The sequence below is a fragment of the Pectinophora gossypiella genome, chromosome 20 (genome assembly GCF_024362695.1).
Source record: "Pectinophora gossypiella chromosome 20, ilPecGoss1.1, whole genome shotgun sequence".
NCBI classification, from domain to species: Eukaryota; Metazoa; Arthropoda; class Insecta; order Lepidoptera; family Gelechiidae; genus Pectinophora; species Pectinophora gossypiella.
This window is the reverse complement of record NC_065423.1, coordinates 12180358-12203519: the sequence shown is the minus strand read 5'-3', so window position 1 is coordinate 12203519 and position 23162 is coordinate 12180358. Positions and strand designations below refer to the sequence as shown.

General features: G+C 37.8%; 2 protein-coding genes across 3 annotated transcripts; one reads left to right on the top strand and one right to left on the bottom strand.

Moving 5' to 3' along the window:
- The first annotated feature begins 2157 nt into the window (after positions 1–2157).
- LOC126376281 (uncharacterized) lies at positions 2158–7351 on the top strand. Its single transcript, XM_050023593.1, has 6 exons — positions 2158–2467; positions 3069–3228; positions 3866–3983; positions 5008–5142; positions 5670–5889; positions 6787–7351. The coding sequence occupies exons 1-6, from the start codon at positions 2305–2307 to the stop codon at positions 6939–6941; spliced, it is 951 nt and encodes a 316-aa protein (XP_049879550.1). The 5' UTR covers positions 2158–2304; the 3' UTR covers positions 6942–7351.
- Positions 7352–12508: 5157 nt separating this feature from the next.
- LOC126376285 (alpha-tocopherol transfer protein-like) lies at positions 12509–23086 on the bottom strand. Of its 2 annotated transcripts, XM_050023601.1 has the most exons (7): positions 22650–23085; positions 18612–18796; positions 17905–18064; positions 16844–16961; positions 15394–15528; positions 14272–14485; positions 12509–12991 (listed from the first exon to the last, which is right to left on the bottom strand). In XM_050023601.1, the coding sequence occupies exons 2-7, from the start codon at positions 18772–18774 to the stop codon at positions 12837–12839; spliced, it is 945 nt and encodes a 314-aa protein (XP_049879558.1). In that variant the 5' UTR covers positions 18775–18796; positions 22650–23085; the 3' UTR covers positions 12509–12836. The 2 variants fall into 2 exon arrangements, with proteins under 2 accessions (XP_049879558.1, XP_049879559.1); XM_050023602.1 differs by lacking the exon at positions 16844–16961 and having other exon boundaries at positions 17991–18064; positions 22650–23086.
- Between the last annotated feature and the right edge of the window lie 76 nt (positions 23087–23162).

The following is a 23162-nucleotide window of genomic DNA, read 5'->3' as shown; positions in this document are numbered from 1 at the left end:
CAATCGAAACTCTATTATTTTTGTCATAGATAAACTAAGCCAAATGAGCTCTACACATTTTTGCCACTACTTACTTAAAAGTCTAAAGAACAAAAAAAAATGAGTAATTCATTTATGTTTTACACTAAATGCGCTACGGATGCGCTAATGCAAGATGGAAGGGGCAAGGCACAGGGACTGTAACCTGGAACCTGACAGAGGGCAGCAGTAACTGTCAGTACTATTCAAGAGGCGGAGGACAGGAGTCCTAGTATGGCTTTGTAAAAGACTACTCTGGGCGCGACCCCACTTGCGTCAGACAGAGTACTGCGGGGCGGAAGGCAAGAGGGAAACCACTGCCCTATTTTTCCCTAAAAAGTAGCATGGAAATGCTGCACCGACTAGAGTGAGGCTCTTGAATTGATGATGACTAAATACGCTATACGTACGCCATCTAGTTAACAGATTAAAACTGGTCTCAACACCCTTAAGTTATACCTGTCAATTTCTTATCCGCCGAAAAGGAAAGTGTAGAGGGGGGTATTATAGATTACCATCAAACTTTTATATTTGGTGGTTTGTGGCAATGGTTTAATTAATATAATGTATTTCATGGTGTTTTTAACTTTGTGAAACAATAAAAATGAAGGTTAAAAAATCTACCTCTTTTTTTTCTCTCTCTCTGTCAGGGCAACCCTTTAATACGTGTTATGTGGTTGATTGTACATGTACTTATGTGAAAATATCCTTCACATAATTTTTCTTCTTCTATCGTGTGAGTTGTGAGGTGAATTACCAACCGCATCAACCCTGGTGTCAGGATTATTTCTGAGCCGCCATATGCCCCTGACATTACTCATGTAACGACTAAGTACTTACATCAGCAAGTAATAACCGGGACCAACGGCTTAACACATATCGTTAACATATCATGTATAATATCATACTAATAGATAATTTATTGTCATTCACTTCTTCTTCTTCGTCGTTCCCTCACTGCTGAGGATCGCGACCACAGGTTATGGTTTTCCACTCGGTACGGCTATATGCTGCGTGGACCGCCCTCTGTATGCTGCCGCCCACCGTCTTCTTCACGATGTCAGACCACCTCGTAGGCGCCCTTCCTCGCGCACGTTTGCCATCCATTTGCCCAACGATGATCTGCTTCTCCAGACTGTGCTTCGGAGACCGCATAATATGTCCGAAGAAGCTTAGGGCACGATTCCGGCATATTGAGGAGAGCCGCGTCGAGTTGTCATTCACAATACGTCACAAATACAAACACAAAAACTAGTCATTAAATAACCCGCCCACTGTTCCCGGAGCAAAGGTACCCACAACACTAGCCGCATTACCGCGCTGAATGGCAGTGGCCAGCTTTTGGACCAGCCACGAGTCGGAGCGGGAGTCACCTGATTTCTCCCTGAGCCTGAGACCCAATTCTGATACAAAGATTATAATTGTTTATTATCCCATTAAAATAAAAAAATAAATAAAACCCTTTTAGATCTGAAGTAATTTAGACTACAGATAAAACGGATACGAGTAAATCCTATGAGGCTAGTAATGAAAAAAAAAGTACTCCAAAACGTGCAGAAGCGTAGTAAGTAGAATTAGATCGTGTACTAGGATAAGATAAGTTATAAAATTCTGAATTACTAAGTAAAGACAGATCTAAAACTAACGAAAAACATTTTCTTTTTTCTATTTAACTTATAAGTATATCAATTTAAAAAAAAAGTAATAATAAGTCCGACATTTTATCACGATTTCTATGACGTCACAGTGTTTTTTTGTCATACAAATTCCATAGTAATTTCGTGTTTTGACGTTTAGTAAAAAGTAACTAGTAAATTGGACTAGTTGAAAACTACCCTATTCCGCTTTCTCTGTGTATCCCAACGGGAAATAGACGTGTTTTTATTTATGTGCACGTACTTATTAAAAAAGCCTTCGGGCATCGGCTACATGTCACAAGTTACAACTTACATCACTGTTGGATGTAACGTATAAGTATAAAAAAATAGGCAAGTTGATATCACTTTGTTGCTCGTGTCCGGTGGGCGTACATGGCACAATAAATAGAACAAATAGAGATTAAAATAGTTGAGATAACTAATAAGGTTGACTTAAAAAAGTTGCTACTTAGCAATACAGCCGTATATTGTGCTATTTTTTTTGTAATTATGTTAAATAATATCTACGACTATATTGAAAATTATTGACGTAATTGAAAAGATATAAATGACATTTTAAATCAGTCGAAGTCCCTTCTCTTCAACTGCTACAGCGGTCGTGATAGCTAAAGAAAAACATTGAGACAAAATGGAGTCGTTACCAGAAGATGCAATTTTGGAATTCAACCCTGACACTCTCGATGTGGTCAGGAGGATGTACAACCTTGACAAACCTGGTGAAATGAGCAATGCTGTTGATATCTTCGAAGCGTGGGTTCAACAACAGAATCACTTTATGAAGAAAGACTTTAGTGAGTATTATTATCTAGAAAAGGTAGGTAGAGCCCTGCCCTTGCGCTTCGCTTGCCCCATCTTAGCTCGTGCCCCCAGATAATAATGATATGATAAATAACAACCTCTGTGATCTAATGGTAGCGTTATCGCTAGGTTTGCGATCACTTTATAAGACTGTCCTTTCTGTCCTTTGTTTGGTATTTGACATTGCAGACTTAAACCAACTGATTGCCCGAAAAAGTAAGATGATTCCGTTCTGCGTGCGCAATGACTCATGGTAGAGTATGCCCCATACCCCCTCCGATTGATTAAGGGGAGGCCTGTGCCCAGCAGTGGGATGTATTTAGGCTGTTTTTGTATATATTATTAATAAACTAGGAGAGTATTGTTGCATCGTTTAAAATGAAAAATTAAACAACAGTGAGTCACTTAAATCGTAAGGTTATAAGTTTGGAATCTCGGGTGGAGAATTATTTTTGGATTTGACTTAACCTGCAATTGAACTGGATTTCTCGCAAAAAGTTTTTAGTACCAAGGATTCTATTATAGGCGTATTTTTTGTGACTCTAAATGTTATTGCGGATTTTTCAAAAATGCACCTCTTATTTTTTTTATTAGGTAGAGGTTACCTGGAAAGGATGATCATAGCAGCGAAGGGATCCGTAGAGAGGGCCAAAGGAAGATTGGACAGGCTGTGCACGTTGAGAAATTTGGTACCACATTTTTTCGGTGATTTTGACGTGAAAACGGACTTCAAAGATGTTGAAGCAGGAGAGATGTAAGTTTTTTTTACATACACACATAAATTCACGCCAGAAACCCGAATGGAATAATACAATGTCTCATTTTGATACGAAGTCTAAGATTGATACAATGTTTCGTGGATCTTCTTCTCAAAGAAGGGAAGCTAGAAGAATAGAAAGGAAAAGAAGGAGAGTTTACATGGAATAAATTTTAAGGAGGTCAAAGAATTGGTCTTTGATAGACAAGAATGCCGAATGCAGAATGCTACATCGACAAGAACGCGACTCTTATCTATTTCTTCATCTTCTTCTATCGTATGGGTTGTTGAGATGGATGGCCAACCTCATAAACCCTGGTAACTAACTAAGTAGTAACCGGGACCAACGGCTTAATATACATTCTGAAGCATGGCCTCCGTGTTCAAGTGATTAAGCGATGGTTTCACGATCTGGAGGTCCTGGTTTCAAATCCTGGTGGTGACATAAATATCATATCTATCTACGAATTACTGATCACCTAATTGTGCGAATTCTTAATTAACCTTGGTATAGACTACTTGTGGATTTGCCCACCCTATTAAGGTCCACGGGCGTGAGTTTTTGTATGTATGTATTAGTCAACTAAAGTATTCTCAGTAGTTGTATGAACGATATAGGTATTAAACTTTTCAGCATCTACGCACCGCTTCCGAAACTCACCAAAAACAATGAACGTGTAATTTTTGTTCGAGTAAGAAGCAAGAAAATGACAACAGAAGCGATACTCAACGGATTTAGATTTTGTTTGCTGGTTTGTATTTGAATATTCTTTTCCTTAGTATCCTTCCAACTCTAGTGACCACACCTACCTACCTGCCTATCTTTACCTTGTACCTTTACCTTTGCACCATATACCTTTGGACGATAAGAATCAGGGTCAAATCCCGGTGGACATACCACATAAAGCACTTTCTACAATAACATTGCTATACATCAATGACCTTCACTATCCTACTGCAGGTCAAAAGCATCTCTGCCTTGTCTCCACTCTTCTTTCTATTTCCAAGATGTCAAGTGAGCATCCAACTCGTAATACCATCTTTTTTCGGTTGGCCACGACGCCCCTTGACATTTGGCACCTATTCTATGCATCCGGTCAGCCGGGTAATGTGACCAGTCAAATCCCATCAATATTACTTATCTTATGATATTTTTTTCTGTTCATCTGTTCTACCTGTTTTACTTTATTTTCCGAATCCAGAAGTTCCAGAACTAATCGAACATACAAAATCCACGGCTGGGCAAAGAATTCCCCTTCCTCTTTCCATTTTTCGTGGTCCTGTGCGTACTCCGGCCAGTGTCTCGAACAAGCGTCTATGTTGTCACGCCATTTCTTTTGAGATCTACCACGACGCCTGTACCCGTCATAAGGCACCCAATGCGTGACTACCTGCGGCCACCGCTCAGGCTGCATGGGACAGACATGTTCAGAACAGTTTTTGTGAAATCTTTCCATAAAAGTGTTGAGGAAAACATATATTTTTATCATAACAACATTTTTTTCAAGGTTAATCTGCATCATAATTGGTACGAAGGATTTAAGCACATAATAATGAAAAATAATAATACAGTACATGTAGAATAATCTGCGGCTGATTTTCCTGTTGTGTGCAAATGTGAAAATTGATGCGCGTCAATTTGGGGGTTCATCACAGCTGCGTTTTTTTTTCCAGGAGCCTTAGCAAGTTGCAAATGATTATGTCAATATGACAGTGACAGTGATAAAAAAGTATGAGATTATTCTTCTTTAATCGTGTGGGTTGTTTCTTCATCAGCTTGTGGAGTACATGAAAGAATATGACTACGCAGCGAGCTACATCTTTGCCACTGATCATAGAGAGTGCAACTTCACTGAAATGATTTCCAAGATCAATTTGGTGGACGCGCGCAATTTCTTCACTTTGCTCGTGGTAATTGTTCTTTTTATGTCCTGATTTATTATATAGAAGTATATAAATACATCATAAATAAACTCACCCCAATTTCCCATTGAGGTAACCAGAGACTATGAAATTCCATTTGCTTCAATCAGACACACTTCTCTTGCGATCATTTCTTACGCGCACGCTACTTCGGAGTAAATCGTGCTAAACTTTTTCTAAGGAGATTTTTTATGAGTAACTAATGAAATAACCCCAAGGAAGCACAATAAACTAAGTTGAAGATCATTTTCATACAAAGGCTTAAAATGATAATGATGAATCGTGTCATAAATGCCCCGACCCCGACAGCGTGGTCGACGACTAAATCATCATTCCATGTGAGTGCCCTCTCAATTGCGCTCTCAATTTGTCCGGCCAAGTAGTTAATACCATCTAAGGCTAACCAGAACATCGCGTCGTCTTTAAGTATTAACCATTTTTAACCGACTTCAAAAAAGAGGTTATTTTTCTCTTGGTAGATATTTTAGAATCTTGCGTGTGTTTTCTATTTACAGGAAGGTTATGGAGTCCGTCTGAGTGGTATACATATAGTAACACCAAACAAGTTTCTTGACGCTTTCATGGCTATTATGAGACAAATTATGCCAGAAAAAATATCTGGAAGGATCAGGATTCACAAGTCTTATGATTCTGTATATGAGTTTGCGGACAAGGAGATTTTGCCCAAAGAATATGGCGATGGTACAGAGGAGAGAAGCTTAGATGATATTTATGGTAAGTATTTTTAGCTTATCATCATCATTAGAGACCCCCCACACTAGCGTCTTTCGAGCGTCGTCGTCATGCCAGCGTCTACGCGACGTCGCCGCGGCGTAACTGATACGGCAACGATACTTGAAAGACGCTAGTGTGGGGGGGTCTCTAATTTAAGAGCCACGCTCTTATTGGCGTAGCTTTCTCCATGCTACTTTTTGAGGAAAAATAGAGCATTGGTTCCCCTCTTGCCTTCTTTTTACCTAATCGCAAAAAATGAGGTGATTCGGCAGAGAACCAAAGTTACTGACATAGCCAAGAGGCTGGCTGAAGTGGCAATGGGCTGGTCACATATGTCGAAGAACCGACAACCGTTGGAGAAGACAGATTTTCAAATAGAGACCGCGTCTTGGAAAACGTAGTGTAGGACGCCCTTGGACTAAATAAATTCACGACATCTGTAAGATGGCTGGTAGCGCCTGGAAGAGGAAATCCGAAGACAGAGCTCAGTGGCGTGCAGGACAGGCCTATGTTCAGCAGCGGACGAGCGTAAGCTGCTCATGATGATGACTTTTCTCGGTTATGTGTGTCTCTCCAATCTGGTCATCGTGTTACCTCGTCAAGTTAGTCACGCCATCTCTTTCGTGGTATGCTACGTTACCTTTACTCTCAGAAAATATATAAACAGGAGTTGCGAAGTGCAAGCTTTCCTCTCTGCCAAAATACATGAATGATCGGTTCCTGTTTTGACATTTGAATGCGTTTATACAGACGTAGATGTGTGATGTAGGTGTATACATCTTTTTCTCCCAAAAATGGCTGAACAAATGTAGTTCAAAGCCAGCCCAAAGGTCACTTCCGTCTATAATTTATCTGAATCTGAGCCTTCTGTTGTTTCTAACTTGACATTTTTTACAGCGCAATGGAAGGAGATTTTAAGCTCGGAAAAGCAGAGAGAACACCATAGAGAGACGATAAAAGCTTGCACAGATGAGTCGAAGAGACAGACAGATAAGTTTAATGAGAAGTATATGGGAATGCCTGGTACGTTCAGGACACTAAAAGTTGATTAAAACAATTTTCTAATTGGCTACGTAATAAGAGTCTACAGAGGTAAAGGAAAAAGGTGAATGACCCATCCTAATTATAATACTTCGTATCAACAGTGGCTGAAGTTGTCTTCAGATTACTTGTGGAGCTGCCCACCCCGTTAGGGATTACGGGCATGATTTTATTGTATGCATATTTTGCTAAACACATCAAGGAAGGCAAAGGGAAAAAAGGAAGGGGTAGACTAAGAAGAGCTAATATAGAAGTAATTTAAGAGATGGCGAATGTAAAATAGTCAAATAATTGGGCTTGGATATAGATAGATGGAAACTGATCTATTGACAAGAGCTCTTGTTAATAATGATGGCAATTCTTTTAATGGTATTTAGAAATAACAGTGTTAAAATAAAAACTAAAAAAATATATTAAGAAATTGAAAGGATTTTATTCATAGGTAAATGTGATCGCACCAAGGCACATGCATCAGTCTACAATTATGACATTTTCAGTAACGATGTTAACCATTGATGAATGTGGAGGAAGCAAGAGAAGTATGTCAGGATCGAAGCAAATGGAATTCCATAGTCTCTGCTTACCCCGGTGGGAAATACGCTTGAGGTCATGTATGTATGTATGCAACAGTTTACATTTTTCTTTAACCTCTCATCTGCCGAGATACCAGACACAATAGATTTTACATTGTGTCTGGTCGAGATCCGCGTTCCGGCAGATGAGAGGTTAAGAACTAGGTCATTATGAATATTTATCGTTCTACTATCGCGTGGATTTTGAAGTCAATAACCGATTTCATCAACCCTGGTGTCAGGCTTACTATTGAGCCGCAAAAGGCACCTGGCTCTGGCATGGATGTGGCTTGTGTAACAACTATTAACATTTTTATGCTAATAATCTCATTGTTAGGTATCCTATTCTTGATACAGACTACTTCTCATCGAGTGACAATTTAATTCAACATACCTATTGATCAATGATTGATTTATTTATTTATTTATTTATTTACCGTGTCATTAGAGCGTAAATTCTAAGTACTTAAGTATTATTATTGTAATAAATATTTTTTTTAAAATAGTGCATTGTTATGTTCAATTGTAACATTGTAAGCTTTATTTACAAAACAGTCTGCGCGGTGGTTAGAGCGTCAGGCTCACGATCTGAGAGTTTGGGTTCAATTTCCGATGGGAATGTCGAAATCACTTTATGAGATTTGTCATCCATGATAATTACGTTGAATAAATGATTCTGATTCTGATTCACTCTCCCTAAAGCAATGATGGTTTTAGGGTTTTGTCCTATCTCACCAGGATATATAACCGGTAGTGCCACTAGCAGGTAATTATTGCGGATCTGGTTGCCGGTGACAAATTGGTTATGCAACCAGCAAGTAGAGTCACACCAAAAACAAAAAATATTCATAAATAAACGACTGTAGTGTCTTAGTGACAGTGTATCTTCCTCTTACATTTGAATTCTCATCATTTAAGTTGTTCAGTTATCCCAAGGGCATACAAACTGTATCTAAGCTAAAATTTTGCACCCAGTCTGCAGGTCAAATGCAGTTCGTCTGTAATGCCTTCACTGTCTGTTCGACTATATTTTTAGGTAACATCCAGACAAAGTTTGGAGTGAAACTTTAGTAGATTTATGGCAACGAAAGGTGCTTCTCTAAAACATTTTCCAAGTTAGTGAACTGAATAGTGGATATACTTACGTAGTGAAGTATGAGAATGGTACTTATAAATATTGTTCTTTGAAAATAGCGTTGTTGAAGTCGTACTGAAGGTTTTTATGTAAACGAACTCGATAGAAGAAGAAATAGACACATACAACCGTATTCTCAGATGTTCTGACTCCAACGTTCGTCGATTCCGACCTCAGTTGAGGTGAGCTCAAGGCTTTCCACGAACTCAGTTCAAAATTTAGAATTCTTAGACTTCGCCTCAACCTTTTCCTCTGGTAAGGCATGAAGTCATTATTTTCGTATTATTATGTTGGTAGTATGATCGACTCCAGTGAGTCAAATCCTCAAGTCAAGGACGTAAATGTCAAGTTATAATACTAAAATGCTCAGCTGAAGCTGAGTCGAGTGGAGGAATAGTCATGTGAACATCTTAGAATGCGGATGTTATAATCGTATTAATGACAGTATTAAGGTCCCAAGACCGAATGTTCTTTTAAAATCTAAACCCCATTGTTTACCTATTGTGTCTCGAAATCTCGGCTTTTGGACGTTAAGCCATGTTTCCACTTGTCACGTTTTAGCGCGCGACATATTGCACAACTTGTTGTCCAACATGTTGAAAGTTAGCGCGGAACTTTTGTTTAACGTTGTCTGTCTACGCATCTAATACACGTACGCCGTCGTCAACATATCGCCAGAGGAACTACTGTTGCGCGTCGTGTTTCCACTCGACAACAATAATAATTGGTGCCCAACTAACGATGCTGTCTAAACAAACAACAAACCGCGCGACATGTTACGCCTCAGCTGGCAACGTTGCGCGCTGTTGTGCAACGTTGCCGTGCATGTTGAGCGCTATAGTCCGTTCAAGAATGATCTTCATAAAAGGTAAACAAATATGGCTGCCGATATTTTTTATCTGTGTCAAACTGTATACTAGTGAAGTGCTGAATTGATTTTAGCTCAAGTTATTTTATCAAAATGAACTGACTCTCTTGGGTTGTTTGAATATTTTGTATGATAATATTAAAATAATATTGTATGTTTCTTTGTGGTTACACTAAGTCACTTTGAAAGTCATTTATCCTGCGCATTTCGGCTTATTAAGTACAGTACACTCACTTAAGTTATTCACGGAACTGACTCGTTTTCCTGACCTGAATGAAATGTCTCATCACTAATCGTCAAATTGACAGCTAGCCACAGATTAACAAGAATTTATGATGTCAACTTTTTTGTGTGAGGTTTTGTTTGATTTTTGTTTTTACATGAAAAAATGTGTTTTTAATAATTATTTTACGTTAATTTCACATTGAGCTAAGAAATCATACACCTATTGAGTGCTACGGATGTTATTAGAAGAATACTTTGCGTAGTTTAGGTGAAATTCGAACATTCTTTGTAGTAACAGGTTTGTTTACTTTTTATGAAGATCATTTTTGAACGGACTATATGTGTTTCGCGTTAGTTGTTGCCTAGTGGATACAAAGCTTTAATAGGCTTCTGTATGTAAACACAACTTTCGCATATTTCCTCGATAGCGGATCTGTGGACAATAGAATAGGTCTCGTGGTGTTAATGTGAAAATAATGCAAATCCAATTCTTACAATATAATACAAAAGAGTTTTTTGCACTTAAACACGATATAAAGGACAATTACAAACAATAATTACATACCTGCCTAATCAATCGATTGTCGCTCACAATCATGACATGTAATTATTCTTTTTATAAGCGCCATGCTGAACTTTTTCATAAAGGTATTCGAATGGAAAACCACCGCTTACTTACTTTTTTAAACATTCATTCATCATTCATCACCAGCCCATTAACGTCCCCACTGCTGGGGCACTGGCCTTCCCTATGGATGGATAGGGAGATCGGGCCTTAAACCACCACGCAGGCCCAGTGCGGATTGATGGTTATTAACGACTGCTAATGCAGCCGGGACCAACGGCTTAACGTGCCTTCCGAAGCACGGAGGAGCTCGAGATGAACTTTTTTTTGTGGTCACCCATCCTATGACCGGCCTTTGCGAAAGTTGCTTAACTTCAACAATCGCAGACCGAGCGCGTTTACCGCTGCGCCACCGAGCTCCTCTAAACACCTCAGTTGAATTCTTCTCAGAATATGCAGAGTCGAGAGGAGTGAAAAAATCAAGCGGAGGCCTTTGCCTAGCAGTGAGATCGAATAGGCTAGACAAGATAAGATTATTTTCTCATCAACCTTGCTATCATGAATAATTGAGCCGCCAAAGGCCCCTGACATGCCTCATGTAACGACTACATTATTAATAGTAGCCGGAACCTACTGAATAGAATAGAATAGAATCTTTATTTGCTTTAAACACGGTATACAGAGATGGAATAAATTACTACTACTACTGCTACTATTACTGCTCACGTACCCTCGGAGATATGGATCATCTTACTTTCGGACAATCGGGTGATCAGCCTGCAATGTCCAATGTCCTATCCTCATGGTGATTTCATAATCACAGAGAGATTTTTGTGATTATATCGCCGCTGGGATTCGAACCCACCAAGTAATCACTGGACCATGGAGGTGTTAGGAAATCGTCTGAATTGGAAAGTTATTTGCTCATATCTTTCGAACTTGTGTCAGGGTAAAACCGGACCTGTCTTCAGGTGACGTACGTAAGCGGACAGCGTCAAAATGGGATAATGCTAGGAAGTAGGTACTGTTTATTCCCTTCGCAATAATTATGTTTCCCTAAAAGTTCTCAATTTGTTGTAATATATTATGTTACTTTTTTATTGTTTTCTATTATTTTTTGTTTCACCATAAGGTTCATCATATCCATCTTTGGACTTCGTATCAACAGTGGCTGCAAGTTGTCTTTGATTACTTGTGGCTCTGCCCACCCCATTAGGGATTACGGGCGTGAGTTTATGTATGTATGTATGTATGTATTATTTTTTGTTATTTTATTGTTTATTGAGAAAACCAACGGCTTACAATTAAATTTTAACAGTGGTAATAATGCTTATACATAGGCCAATTATAGGTTTCCCTAGAGTAGTAATTTAATATTAATAAGAAAATGGACAGTAGACCGCATAATACAAAAATAATACGGTAATTTAACAAAAATATATAAAGAATAATGAAAACAATAAACGTCGTAAGGAAGATAGTACCCGAAACAGAACATTATTTTCTGATACATAAGATACGCATTACACATATTTATATAAAATATAAGCATTACAAGGATATAATTATTCATACAAAAAAAATATACTCTTAAATTATACGATAATATTTTATTATATTATTTTTATTATATTATTATATTTATTTCTGTTTTCTTTGTATGTTTCTTGTGTCTGTTTTATTGTGTACAAACAAATAAATAAATAAATAATATTCTAAATTGTACGATAATATTATGTTATAATTTTACTACTCAGAAAGGCTAGTTCGGTGTATTAAAAGTGTTTGCTAACAACAAATGTTCAGGATCTCCGCGATACAGGGTTTTCCTTGTGCGGGGTCCGCCAGTAATAATATCCATGTTCATTTTTTTTGATAAATCAACATATTCCATTCCATTCTATTCATTTATGTGTAAAGGTTCCCAATAAAATTAGAATGAATAAATAAATTATCGAAATCACTTTGTGAGACTGTCCTTTGTTTGGTAAGGACTTTTCAGGCTTGAATCACCTGATTGTCCGAAAAAGTAAGATGATTCCGTGCTTCGGAGGGCACGTTAAGCCGTTGGTCCCAGCTATTAGCCGTAAAAACACCTCCACCAACCCGCATTGGAGCAGCGTGGTGGAGTATGCTCCATACCCCCTCCGGTTGACTGAGGGGAGGCCTGTGCCCAGCAGTGGGACGTATATAGGCTGTTTATGTATGTTATGTAAATAAATTATGTATTTATCAATTATAAAATGTACAAATGATCTGAATCATCATTTAAAGTTGTCGTTACGATGTCACGAAACCCTGTATATGTAGGCTGTTTATTTATTTTTTTATTTGTCCTGTAAAATACACACAAAATACAAAACAAAACACACAAAATACACAAAACATTACAAAATTATACATTACAAAAAAGTAAAAAAGGAGTATGTATAAGTGTGTTTTTTACTTTTTTTATATAAACAAAATTACTGTTCCATTAATTTATAATAAAAAAAAAACAAAAAGACTAGGCAACCACCACATGCTTCGTCTATATAACTATCAGTCGACACTGAGTGTCCTGAAGGTGCCAGGCATCCCCATATACTGATCATTGAACTTGTCTGTCTGTCTGAGTGACTCGTCAGTTTTGGCAGCATTCATCATTTTCTGGTACATTGTGTGACTTTCTGAACTTAACACTTCAACCCATGCATCTGTAAAAAGGAGAACCATACAATTCATAAGTCCTTCAAAAAAATGTGTTAATAAATATTTCATTCATTCATTCATCCATCCATTCACTCATTCATTCATTCATTCTTTTTTTTTTACGTGATATTGTAGATTTGCCGCAGATGGCATTAACTAATTGGCCGTAAGTACACGACTATATCTTAATTGGGGAAGTTAGATATACATTGAGAGCAACGCAACGGCTTCCGTGGTCCAGTGGTTGCACGTTCTGCTCACGATCCGGAGGTTCGAATCCCGGTGGGGACAAATCACTTTGTGATCCCTAATTGGTTAGGACAATGCATGATGATCACTCGAATGTCCAGAAGTAACATGATCCGTGCTTCGGAATCGGAAGGCACGTTAAGCCGTTGGTCCCGGTTACTACTTACTGATGTAAGTACGTAGTCGTTACATGAGTCACGTCAGGGGCCTTTCGCGGCTCAATAGTAACCCTGACACCAGGGTTGATGACGTTGATCATCCACCTCACTACTCAGAACCCACACGATAGAAGAAGAACGCAATATGAACTAAGAACCCACGCCTTACTGAGCTTTCTGTTAGACCAACGTGAATGGTGATGAGTCGTATCGCCGTCTACAATCCATTATGCACAATGACTCCAACAAAACATATGCAATTGACATCTGGTGTCTTGTTGGTTACACAACCAACTTTTTTTTATTTTTTTTTATTATCTCCTTAGCATTAATATTTAATTTAAATTAGTATTTAATTTCATTATTTAATTTTGTAAGTAGACCTAACACTCTTTTGATTTAATTAAGGTTTATATGTGGAAGCTTATAATTGGCCTCATTGTAGCTTATGTTTGTACGTATTTATTTAAGATTCCGTGCTGTTAGCTTTCCTCAAGAAATAAATAAATAAATTATCCCGTTTCTCACAAGGTCCGCTTACCTAACCTGAGTATTACCTTCCGACCTTTTTTTTTTTTGACGTGACTTGTTGTAGATTTGCCGCAGATGGCATTAACTACTTGGCCGGAGACATTACCTTCCGACCCGTGAAGGCAAAACCAGCCCAAAGCAGTGGTGTTGAGTAGATAACCGTGGTCGTATGCCGTGGTAAGGAAACTCTTAGGATAGATTGGCAGATGACCACGGCTAAAAAGTCGGGTAAAATGTGAGCTTGCGTTTATACAACTGCATACTTTTTGTTGCTGTCACGACCGTAGTTGCTAGTGAGATAGGGCCTTTAGTGCATGTGTTTATGGGTGTGTGTATTTAAATTTTACCATGAAGTTCCCTTAATGACTTATCTTCGCCTCCATATTCTCTAGGCAAGATCTCCTTAGGAACGAATTTATGCAAGGAATCCATGTCTTTATGAACTTGTATCCGTTCTCCAACTTTAGTACTGAGCACTTGTTTGAAGACCGCCACTACACCGTCGATGAATTTAGACTGTGTTATTAGGTGAATGCCTTTTATTCTCACACCGTAGCCTTCCTGAAATTGTTAATAATGATATTCAACTTTAAGCATCATCATTTCCCCAGCATTATCCCGTTTTTCACAGGGTCCGCTTACCTAACCTGAAGATTTGACAGGTCCGGTTTTTACAGAAGCGACTGCCTGTCTGACCTTCCAACCCGCGAAGGGAGAACCATTCCAGTACAGGTTAGGTCACATACCCCTGAAAATGCATTTCTCGGGAACGTGGGTTTCCTCACGACGTTTTTGTGTGTGATTAGACTTTAAGCATAGAATAACTAATAAAACTACGTATTGAAGGGACATTATTCGCTCTGCATTGATACTAGTTTGCAGGGAGCTTGATCTACCTCACCTCCCCCCCCTCCGGTGGGGACCACTTTAGTCTACTTAAGCCGTCAAGCAGTACGGTCACGAGCATTAATATGTATACACTTTGGTACCATGTCACATTAACTTTTTTGACAAATTGAACTGAAGTCTCACTAAATGTGTTAGTGCGACAGAGTCCTAAAGTGGGTACATTATATTGGTCATGACTGTACAGGGGGTTTTTAGGTCATTTCGGCGGATAAGAAAATGATAGGTATAAGTAACTTAATATAACATTAGGAGGTGTCTGAACTGTTAGTACTGTTAGTAATGGCCATGATTCCTGCAATCATGGCCATTACTAACACAATTATGGTGGAATGTAGCATAAGTCAAGTAAAAACGAATCTTATGTTTAGCAGCGTTAAGCACTTCCAAAGAGAATACACAACTCTTCTAGTCCAAACAATCGATTGATGACATTCAAAAACTAATTTCCTTTTACAATAACGCGCCTGCCAGCCAATATAATGAACTTAAGTCTAAGGATCGTCGTATTAGAAACGACCTTCAGACATCTGTTAGTATTATAGATGGAATAATTTACAAACCATTAACACTGTCAAAGCTTGTCGCAAATCCACAGGGTTCATTTTCGGGAGAAAATCCATCAGACTCAGTTCAGTGTAGTCCATGACGAAGATGTACCCATTTGCATAATCGTGGGCCCTCAAATATTCGGCGAACTGAAACCGTCATTCATTATATCTATGCTAAAGAAAGATGTAAATTATTTATACTACTGTCCCAACGACCTGGTTACTCTAGAAAGAGGTGGCCAAGCAACTTGCGACAGCAAACACTTCAGATACCGACCCCATAAGCGACTGGAAACCGCAAAGTTTTCAAGCAATGCTTTAAGAGAACAGGGAGGTTAAATAGGCCACATCAAAGAAAGCAATATTGCTATTTGATATTTGTTTGCATTGCGCACTTACTTTTATAATATGCGCAAATGTCATATTGCAATATTGCTTTCTCATGAATTGCTTCGATGTGGCCATTTTAACCCCCCAGTGGTGTTAAAAGGGCCACGTCGAAGCAATTCATCTAAAATGCAATATTGCGAGTTATTGTTGTTTAAGGCAGGCAATGATCTGAGGACCATACAGCCTTATTGTTATTTGAAAGTTTGCATTCCGCCCTTGTAAAAAACCGGACCTGTCAAATCTGAAAGTTAGGTACGCGAACTCTGTGGAAAACGGGATAATGCTAGGAAGACGATGATGACGATGTTGATATTTCGCACTCACGTTTTATGCGCAAATGTCAAAATGCTAAATTGCTCTTTAGATGAATTGCTTTGATGCGGTATTTTTAAACCCTCAGGTCTGAGATTCCCAAGTAGTCGCGAACCTTCTTACACCTCAGGGCGACGTAGTTTGAGAGGATTGTGTTTAGGAGAACCGACAAGGGCATTTTGTTGAAGACACCATGGTTGCGTTACCAACAAAATGTACCTATGCAATTTTATTAAGGGCACCACACCTGTAGGCTCTGCACGGCAACCGCGGCGAGCGCGGCTCGAATTATATCGAGACCTTCGACCGATCAACCGGAGGGGGTATAGAGCATACTCCACCACGCTGCTCCACTGCGGGTTGGTGGAGATGTTTTTACTTACTTTTTCGGACGATCATGTGATTCAAGCCTGAAAAGTCCTTACCAAACAAAGGACAGTCTCACAAAGTGATTTTGACAATGTCCCCATCGGGAATCGAACCCGGACCTCCAGCGACTAATAGCCGTTTGACGTCCGTCTTCATCGTCGTTTATTGGTCGAAGCGGTCGATATAATTCGCGCCGGTTGTCTTGCAGACCCGGCTAGTTGCGCACCCTTTTTGTAGCCGTAACCCACTGGCGGGCTCGCGACATTATTGTAAGTATATCTATAGCTAAAATAATTGATTATTCAGGATCTTATTTGTATGCTGATAATTTTTACCAACTGCCCATCATTTTGAGTGACAAAGGTAAGTACTGAAAAACTTAGATGCTTACAATTATAAACAATCTGTAGTAGTCCAAGAAATTTCGCGATTCGTATTTGCTCCCCACGTTTTTGAGTACGAAAACCCTGTAATTATCTTCAGTCATCTGTGGCATAGCAGCATGCGTACTGAAATACAAAAATTTAAGCTGTTACCCGCAACTTCGTTACTATTAAAACTTAATTTTCTTACAAAGTGCAACACTTTTTTACATCTTTAGGGGATCCCGTCTAAGTGAGCACCTAGGTACAATCAAAGAGAAAAAGATCAGTACCAGCCGAAGCCTAAGAAAAACGCATCGTTTGTTAGCAGTGACGAAATGAACTAAAGTCGTCATAGTCGGCTAATTGTCAGCATTCGGATACTTATTTAAAAATTACTAACGCATGCTTTATACCTCTTAAAACATTTTATTTTCTCGCAAAAAAGAACATACATTTCTTCATAAATTTCAAATTTCGCGCGAAATCGGTTGGTCACGGGACCGTTTGCCCAGAGACGCCACATTTCAATAAGCATAGAAACAATAAGTAACTTAAACCCTGACAGATAGTTTTTGTTTATTACCAGACTGACTGACAGTAAGGTGATCCGTACTTCGGAAGACACGTCATGCAGCCGGTCTCGCCTACAATTTACTTAAGCAAGTATGTAAGTAGTTGTAACGTGAGCCATATTATGTCACCCTTTAACCTAATAACTAATGGCCTCCGTGGTCCAGTGGTTGAGCGTTCTGCTCACGATCCGGAGGTCCTGAGTTCGAATCCCGATGGGGAAATATCACAAAAATCACTTTGTGATCCCTAGTTTGGTAAGGACATTACAGGCTGATCACCTGATTGTCCGAAAGTAAGATGATGCGTGTTTAGGAAGGCACGTTAAGCCGTTGGTCTCGGTTACTACTAACTAATGTAAGTACGTAGTCGTTACATGAGTCATGTTAGGGGCCTTTCGCGGCTCAATAGTAACCCTGCCACCAGGGTTGATGAGGTTGGTAATCCACCTCTCAACGCACACGATAGAAGAAGAAGACCTTAGAACGCCATTGTAATTTCAAGTGAAACTACTTACAAATATTTGTAGTAATATTCTTTGAAGTATTCCTTCACGTCGTACTCTCCGAAGAAGTGTGGCATTAACGTCCTGAGTGTGCAAACCTTGTCCAATCTCGATTTGGCTCTCTCTACAGATCCTTTTGTTGTAATTATTGTTCTTTCCAAATACTCTCTACCTGCAATGTTTGAAATAATACAGCGTGTTAGTGACATCGTAACGAAAACTTTTAGGGATGATTCAGGCCATGATTCGGAGTTGGTATCAAGCGGAATTTTCTATCGCATAACTTTAGATTGAAAAATCATGCAATAGACGCTAAATTATTAATACATTTTCCGACAGGCTTATGTGGAGATGGTCAGGACACTTGGCAAGACGGAAAGACAACAGATTGACTAAGGCTGTTACTGAATGGTGGCCAAGGGATGGTATGTGTTATCGAGGCAGACCACCCGCCGGTGGTCGGATGACATTGTGAGGTATGCCGGAAAGCAATGGATGAGACTTGCACAGAACCGGAAAGGATGACGTGATAGAGAGGAGGCCTATACCCAGCAGTGGGTGAACACAGGCTGAGTAGATAGATAGAAACCCACTTGATATCAACTCAAAATCATGGTCTGAATCATCCCCCTCAGTATTCGCAACGATGTCACTAACACCCTGTATAGCGCCATCTATTTTTTTTTTGAGGAGCACAGTCAGCAAAATATAAAACTCACTGAAATCTTTCTTCACGAAATGGTTCTGCGTCTTCATCCATTCATCCAAGATATCGACAGCATTCTTCATATCAGCGGAACTTTCATAGCCGTATGTTTTTCTCACATCTTCCAGAGTGTTTCGATGAAATTTCAAAATCCTGTCTTCTGGTATATTTTCCATGATTTATGGTAACTGTTAGAGACTGGAAATGTTGAGAACATGTTTAGGTTAGGTCAGGTAATTAATGCATACAGCTAATGATTTTATTAAATAAAACAACATAAACAAATAGCTGCTTACTGTAAAAAAATAGTCTAATCAAAAATAAAAAGGAATTCAAAAATAATTTAATTTAAATTTGATTAAAATAAAATAATAATTGTTTATTTTTCTTATATATAAACGTGTCATTGCTGGAACGCAAATATTATCAACAATTATAAATATATAATATTCAAAATATCACTGATAAATTCAAAACTTTTTATATTTTTTTTTATCTTAAATATCAGTTTTATTGTATTATTAACATTTATTTCATAGATAAATTGTCAGTAATAGCTTAGGGGTTAAAAAGGCCACATTCAAGCAATTCATCTAAAAACAATATTGCAATTTGACATTTGTGCATATGAAAGTAAGTGCGCAATGCATACAAATGTCAAAAAGCAATATAGCTTTCTTAGATGAATTGCCTCAATGTGGCCTTTTTAACCCCTATTATTACTTACTTATCATTTGTGTTCTTAGAATAGAAGATGTCCTTGAAAAGTATGATCTTTGTGCATGTATGTGTTGTTGTTAATTTGTTATATTCCTCTGAACCGGCGCGCGAGTATAGAGACTAGTAAAATAGTATGTGGACCTTTAGGACAGATTGGCATACGACTTCGGCCATCATCTGAACATTACTATAAAACCTATATAGGTATTGAATTAATGAGGGACTTTCCAGGCTCTATTCCCCAAAAACCAATAAAAAGGGCCTTTGTCCAACTAAGAATAAGAATAAAATAAATTTATTGAGAATAAATATTATTTATTTTATAATATTATTTTCTTGTTTCACACTTTTTAGTACTCGTTTTTCCGCAAGTATTTTTAAGATTTTAAGTAAACACAACTTATTCTTTTTTCAAATTACAGATTTCCATTTTAAAATACTTATGTAACTTATAAATAATGTCGTCAATTGTTTTTGATATCTAAGTTGTTAGTATTTATTATTTATTTTTACTAAGTAAAATACAAATATACTTTATTGCACCAAAGTAAAAGGACATATTAACAAGACTCTAAACTAGGTACATGGCAAATGGCGGCCTTATCGCTTAAAGCGATTTCTTCCAGACAACCATAAGGCAAGGAAAAATGTAAAATAAATATTTGAAAGATTGCGGGTACAAAGTATAAGTACTACTTACATGCACAATAATAAATAAATACATAACATACATTTATAAATACATACATATCGGCGCAGTTGAGATAAGCACGCTACGGTAAATCACCACGCGTACCACCTGCAAACAACAACACGTGTGCGCTCCCCACCATGCGGCGTTCCGCCTTTAAATACCTTGCGCTCCGCTCACTATGGTTCAGAAGTGAGTCGTCCGTCGCGCTGAACGGAGCTCCTGTGTGGTCGAGAAATTCACACTCTGAATCAGTTTTTGGGTTTGGTTTTAGTTATTTTTGTTTTAAACTATTATTTTATTTATTTTTGTTTTAAATTATTATTTTATTTTATTTTTGTTTATTATCATTTTTTCGTGTAAAATTATTTAATAATTATTATTTGCTAATTTATTGGTTTTATGTTATTTAATGTATGAATTAAGTGAAAAAAGGTATTTCAATCGATTTAATTTTTAGTTATTATCAAATAAATGTTTAAATATATTTCATGGTTTTAATAAAGTGTCCTAATATATTTTATCTCTTTTATCAGAAGTGACTACGCAACAACCACGCCATGAGTGACCGCAATACGGGAAACCCTTTGGGAGAACCTTCATCATCAGGATTGTCCACTTTTGTTTGTGAATTAATACTTTCAGGGACACTATGACCGATATGCTCACGCAGATATCCAGTGAAAATCGCGAAACCATCAGTCTAAAAAAAACCATGACGTTCGCCTGAAAGCAGCTGGTGTCCTACAAGGAAGGGCAAAACTATGGGCTGACGATTATTTATTGAGAACCACAACCCGGGAAGAAATGAAAACTGATATGCTGCAAACTTTCGAACCTGAATCTGAGTCATGTTGAACTCCGGTAGAATTAGCCAAACTAAACGAATTAGAAATTAGTGATATAGAAGAAATTGTGTAACCCATTGACCACTATTCTACCAACTGAAATGTAAAGTTTGTGTGCTAACTGTGTTGAGATATCGTCACTTGGTGTAAGTGGCATGAGTTGCTGTCGCTCGATTTAGGTGGCAGCAACGACTGTGTTGAGATATCGTCACTTGGTGTAAGTGGCATGAGTTGCTACCGCTCGATTTAGGTGGTACTGACGCCTGGTTGTGAGATATCGTCGCTCAGTAGAGTGGCATGAGTTACTATCGCTCGTTTAGGTGATAGTAACGACCGACGTGTAAAGAGTACTTGGATTTTCAAGTTTGGTGTCCAGAGCGAGATAGCCATATCGGCGATCAATTACAGTAATGCAGGCGATGACAGTAATCACACTATATTATGACGACAGTTTAATAACGAATCGTCTGTTCAATATCGTGTATGTTGTGTTAACGAGCAATGTTGATTTTCTTTTGACGAGTACCTAATTATAATGTTTTCTTGAGTAATTTACGAGAAGGCTAAAATGGAGCTGAGTCCTGAAGCCTTGCCAAAATTAGCGCTGAGGCTATGAGGCAATTCAAACGAGATTACGAGATAGACTTGAGTCGCTTGACTAATAATGGCGAGTAATATTTTATTTTTAATGTGCAATTTTTACTTTTATGCAGATAAAGCGGAGTAGGCGCAGGGACGCGCCACTCATCAGAATGGCCGTATCGGCGCAGTTGAGATAAGCACGCTACGGTAAATCACCACGCGTACCACCTGCAAACAACAACACGTGTGCGCTCCCCACCATGCGGCGTTCCGCCTTTAAATACCTTGCGCTCCGCTCACTATGGTTCAGAAGTGAGTCGTCCGTCGCGCTGAACGGAGCTCCTGTGTGGTCGAGAAATTCACACTCTGAATCAGTTTTTGGGTTTGGTTTTAGTTATTTTTGTTTTAAACTATTATTTTATTTATTTTTGTTTTAAATTATTATTTTATTTTATTTTTGTTTATTATCATTTTTTCGTGTAAAATTATTTAATAATTATTATTTGCTAATTTATTGGTTTTATGTTATTTAATGTATGAATTAAGTGAAAAAAGGTATTTCAATCGATTTAATTTTTAGTTATTATCAAATAAATGTTTATAGTATTTTATGCAACAGTTGTATAAGAAGGGTCAAAAAATGCGAGTGGCGTGAGTTGCGATGTGAGCCTTGGCGAACATCGCAATAAGAGACGCCACGAGCATTTTTTGACCTAGTTATACAACGTTGCATACAATACTTTTTCTACGACGACGTAATTTTAAACGAAACAAAAAATTTCCAATTTATTTTCCAACGCGCGGGAAAATGGCGGCAAATGTATACTTTTTTTTTATAGTATATCTATGGCACCAAACAAAGTAAAGGTGCCAGTTTCCAGGTCAAAAAAAAAAAAAAAAACAACAACAATGCTTTTTTGGCGACATTATAGTACAGTTACACTTTGTAAACAATGCTTTTATAGGCCATAGAGCGTAAACTTTTTCAAAGAGTTTAATTATGTATGTACTTATATTAGACTTTTTGGTTATTTAAATGCCAGATTAAAGTAGAGGAGTAGAAAAAATATATTTCATGGTTTTAATAAAGTGTCCTAATATATTTTATCTCTTTTATACATACAAAAATATATAATATTCCTATATAAATAGTACACACAAAATGCCTACTAATAAGGAACTAAAGAGAGATTGATAATGAAGATATTACCTGTTATTTTGTACACACTACACGTCAAACAGAATATATAGGTACTTAAAATAACTACTATTTTTTTTAAAAGGTGTAAAAAAAAAGAAAACAATAGTAATAAGCACAGGATACGTCACGTTTCCATCACTTGAGTACTACAAAATGACGTTGGCAAATTTGTTCGCCAATCACTGAAGTTGTCAATCCGGTTTGTTGGCACGGTCGTATTATTAAGAAACATATACAATGAATCTTTTATCTTTATTTTTGGATATAAATGAATACCCTTTTTATTACACCTAGGCACAATACATCATAAACCCATTATTATTCCGATCAAAATAAAGGTTAAGCAATATAGGTAGCAACATAATTTGATACATAATCTGAACCAAATATCAAGCATCAATTATTTTAATTAAAACACATAATAACGGGTTCTTGCCGCGTTTAAATCAGGGATATTAGACTCCTTATTCAATTCAATTCAATTCTTTATTCATAATAAATATTACACGTCAACAAATATTT

Coding starts and splice junctions, on each gene's coding strand:
- LOC126376281 (XM_050023593.1), top strand. CDS start 2,305: ATGGAGTCGTTACCAGAAGATGCAATTTTGGAATTCAACCCTGACACT. Junction 3,984..5,007: donor GATTTAGATTTTGTTTGCTG/GTTTGTATTTGA, acceptor TTTCTTCATCAG/CTTGTGGAGTACATGAAAGA. Junction 5,143..5,669: donor ATTTCTTCACTTTGCTCGTG/GTAATTGTTCTT, acceptor TTCTATTTACAG/GAAGGTTATGGAGTCCGTCT.
- LOC126376285 (XM_050023601.1), bottom strand. CDS start 18,774: ATGGAAAATATACCAGAAGACAGGATTTTGAAATTTCATCGAAACACT. Junction 18,065..18,611: donor TTTCGTGAAGAAAGATTTCA/GTGAGTTTTATA, acceptor CAAACATTGCAG/GTAGAGAGTATTTGGAAAGA. Junction 12,992..14,271: donor GTCATTAAGGGAACTTCATG/GTAAAATTTAAA, acceptor TCCTTTTTACAG/ATGCATGGGTTGAAGTGTTA.